This window comes from Medicago truncatula, chromosome 5 (genome assembly GCF_003473485.1).
Source record: "Medicago truncatula cultivar Jemalong A17 chromosome 5, MtrunA17r5.0-ANR, whole genome shotgun sequence".
Taxonomy (NCBI): domain Eukaryota; kingdom Viridiplantae; phylum Streptophyta; class Magnoliopsida; order Fabales; family Fabaceae; genus Medicago; species Medicago truncatula.
The window spans coordinates 12,842,400-12,846,095 of NC_053046.1; the positions used below are offsets into that span (position 1 = coordinate 12,842,400).

General features: G+C 35.8%; 1 protein-coding gene across 1 annotated transcript; it reads right to left on the reverse strand.

Annotated features, from left to right (window-relative positions):
- Positions 1-957: 957 nt before the first annotated feature.
- Positions 958-2,718, reverse strand: LOC25495002 (F-box/LRR-repeat protein 3). Its single transcript, XM_013598230.1, has one exon. It carries the CDS (start codon positions 2,716-2,718, stop codon positions 958-960), a length of 1,761 nt encoding a protein of 586 aa, XP_013453684.1.
- Between the last annotated feature and the right edge of the window lie 978 nt (positions 2,719-3,696).

Sequence of the window (3,696 nt, forward strand, 5' to 3'; positions counted from 1 at the left end):
AAATCTGAGTACGTCAAACTCAAAATCTGTTGATAACTCCTTGTCTTCTTTTCTGATGTTAGATGCATCAGACTCAGGGGCCTTAAAAGAAACTTCTTTATTCGTTCACCTCATAATCTAGCTTGATGATACAAATATCTGAATCTTCTATTCCCACTTCACTGGCTGGCAAGAAAGTGACAGAACAAAAAAAGTTAAATTTTTCTCAGGTTGTACAATCTTTTACAAAATATGACCAAACAAACTTATATATTAGATGGTTCCAAATTTCCAATAAATTTATCAATAGAAAAGCAAAATCAATTGTCTTATGCAGTTACAACTTCAAGGTGAAATAGACATTAATGAATACTTCAGAATATATAACTTGAAAACTTTTTTGAACTCTCCTTTGATTTTGACATATTGTGTCCAAACCAAGATATGAGCTTCTATTATACTTTTTTTTGCTGTTTTTTTGTGTTTGGGAGGAGAGCAATGTACAATTCGTTCGTTTAGACTTTTATATAAATGGGATAAAACTTTTAACATTACAAGAAAACTATAAATTATAAACAACCATTACAGGCAAGCTGCTACTACTAGTATTTGCTCATACATCATAATCCATTGGCCACCATTATGAATGACAATGTAACTATGATATAAGTTTTATTTTGAAATAATGGTCATAAATCTGCAAACACGACATAAAGTATAATCTCTAAATCCAAAATTTGAAGCCTAAATAAAAAGAATCACAAGCTAATTACGAAGAACAAAAATGAAAGTAATACAGTTAAATGTAACTCTTTTGCCATTGATCGAATTAGCCTAGAACAGTTGGACAGCATATTGGAATCTCTATATATGCAAATACAATATAAGTAAATTGGTATATAAAAAAAATCCCAAAGAAGTAACTCTGGAAACATAAACATCTTACATTTTATACTTTGGCAGATCACGTCCGGAATACTAGAAAACAAGGCATCCATGATGCAAGAAGAGTTCCCTTTCATGATCACTAGGATGATAAAAAGGAGGAATTGTTATCTTTCTTAATGATGGCCTTGAAAGTACCATCTCAGAAACAACATTACCAGCCACATTTTGACAATCCCTCAAATTGATCTCTCTCAACTTTGTGCATTTTGCTACCACTTGCCTCACTCCCTTCTCTGTAACATCATTACAATTTTCCAGGTCCAATTGCAATAGACCACAACAACTCTTTGAGATTGCATATAGTGCTTCATCATCGGTCGCGGACCGGGACAAGTTCAATACCTCTAATTTGGGAACTTCAAGGTTCATCTCAAGTAGCTTGGCTCCGAAGGAGGAGGCTAAACTCAAATGTCTAATCTTATCGCTTCTCCTTAAAACTTCACCAACACCAACAAATACGCAATAACAAGAGCTCAAATCAAGTAGCTCCAAATTCGGAAAAAAATCAGCGAACATTTGGATGCTTTTGTCCCTCAACCATGCATTGCCCTTCAAACGAAGAGACTTCACTCGAGGGCTTACAACCAAATCCATCGAAGAATTTGGATTCTCCCAACCTGTTTTCCCAATACTAGTCTCCTCCATATTGATATCAGCGAGTAAAGGACAGTTTTTAACTAGCTCAAACAAAGTTGTTTCTGTTAGCTGCTTACAAAAACTAACGTTTATAGAAATCAAATCACCAAGAAGCAAAGATAACTTAGCAACATGTTGATCATTCAAAAACTCAGTCAGTTGAAGATCTAAATGTTGTAATAATTGACACTTGGATAACAAGCGAAAGATTCCAGTATAACTATAACCAAAGCAATCTTTGAGAACAAGACTCCTCAAAGGAAGTCCTTTCTCTGCGAGAGAGAAGAAGAGCTTATCCGGGGTATACGAAAACGAGAAATCAAGATAAGTCAAACCCTTCAAACTGAACAAGGAGGCACTTAAAAGGGCACTAGGGTTTTGTAATTCAAATTTTTTTAATGACCGTAACATGCTAACAGACAAACACCTCAAACCTGGTCTTTCACGGATGGCAGAAGCAACTCCGAAAACAGTTATAACACAACAGCGAATAATCACGATCTCTTCGAGAAACTTGCAATTCTTGCATAAATATAAAAGTGATGTATCTGACATGAAAGTACCGGAGAGATTAATCTTACGTAGGTTGGGAAGGGCCGAGACAAATTTCCTTACCTCAACCTGAAGTATACCTCTCGGGGAACTAAGGTCGACTTCTTGGAGGAAAGGAAAACAATTGAGAGTGAGTAACAAGTCCTTGTTTCTAGAAGGAACCATGTCAAAGCATTTGAGAGAGGTCAAAGTTTTCTTCATATTTCCGTTCAAAGCTTGCAACCCATTGTCGGGAATGGCGGATGATCCGTTGGAGAGGTTTAGCGATACGAGATCTAAAGAAAAATGTGATATTTTGCTGAGAAGGTCGTTGAGGTCACAGTGAATTTGCGTGAGGTCGAGGGATGTGAGGGCCGGAAACCTGTGGAGGAGACGAGCAAGGAAAGGAAGACGGAAGCTATCGAGGAAAAGAAGACCACGGAGAGTGAGGGATGATCGGAGACGGTTGGTGATGGAGAGGAACTGCTTGGAAACGAGGGAGAGATGTTCCAAGTAACTCTGGCCACCGTAGTTGTTCTCATTGAGGAATTGGAACACAGACTCCCAACACTCGTCGGGTAAATACATATCTGCTGCCAATCTTTTTCTTGAAACATCAGCCATATTCTCCGAGTTCTATCGCATATTGGCGGTGGAGGTACGACAAAGTGGTAGAGGTTGAGAAAAAGGAATAGGAGGTTTTTTTTTTTTTTTTTGAAAGAAAAGGAATAGGAGGTTGTGGAGTGTGATTTTGTCGACATATATTAGGGTTTTAAATGAGACTATTACTTTGTCACCCTATCTGTTTCTCGCTCTATTCTTTCACAAAATTGTTTTTCCGATTATGTAATCCGAATTTGAGTTTTTCCCACCCTAGAGTGAAAGAAATGAGTTTTTCACAATTTTGGATTTTGTAATCCAAAACCCTCCAAATATAGGGCGTGCTATATGACTTTTCCGGATTATTATAATCCGAACACACCCTAAACACTATTTTTTTTCAAGTGAAAAACAGTTCGGTTTAAATAATCCGAACTGTATCAGCACAAATTCTGAACATGTTTGTAACATAGATAATCATTTTATGGACAATATTAATCTTCCCAACTCTCGTATTTCTGTTTTGGATCATTGTTAGCTGTTCTTAGTCAAAAATCGAGTTTTCGGGCTACTTGATCATATTACTCTGAAACTTCCCCAGCAAATAAAAAAAAAAAATCAAGGATCTAGATCCAAAATTTCATCGTTTAGACCCATTTTTCAATTTTTTTTTTTTTAAATTTTTCATATATTCAAAAAAATCTGAAAAAATTTGCATTAATTTTATTTGATTTTTAGAATTTTTTTGGTCGTATTTTTTTTATTTTTGAGATTTTATTTGACTGGTTTTTAGCATTTTCTACTTAGTTTTTTTGTTGTTTTTAAAAAAGCAAAACTCAAAACTGTTGAATTGTGAGAGAGTATGATGGCTGATCATACATAAGCATTGTTCGGATTTTAGAATCCGAATTCACTTCGGATGTTTTCGGATTTTATAATCCGAACACCCAAGGGCATTTTTGGAAATTTTAAAGGGTGCGTGAGAATTGGATAGGGTGGAAA

Coding starts and splice junctions, on each gene's coding strand:
- LOC25495002 (XM_013598230.1), bottom strand. CDS start 2,718: ATGGCTGATGTTTCAAGAAAAAGATTGGCAGCAGATATGTATTTACCC.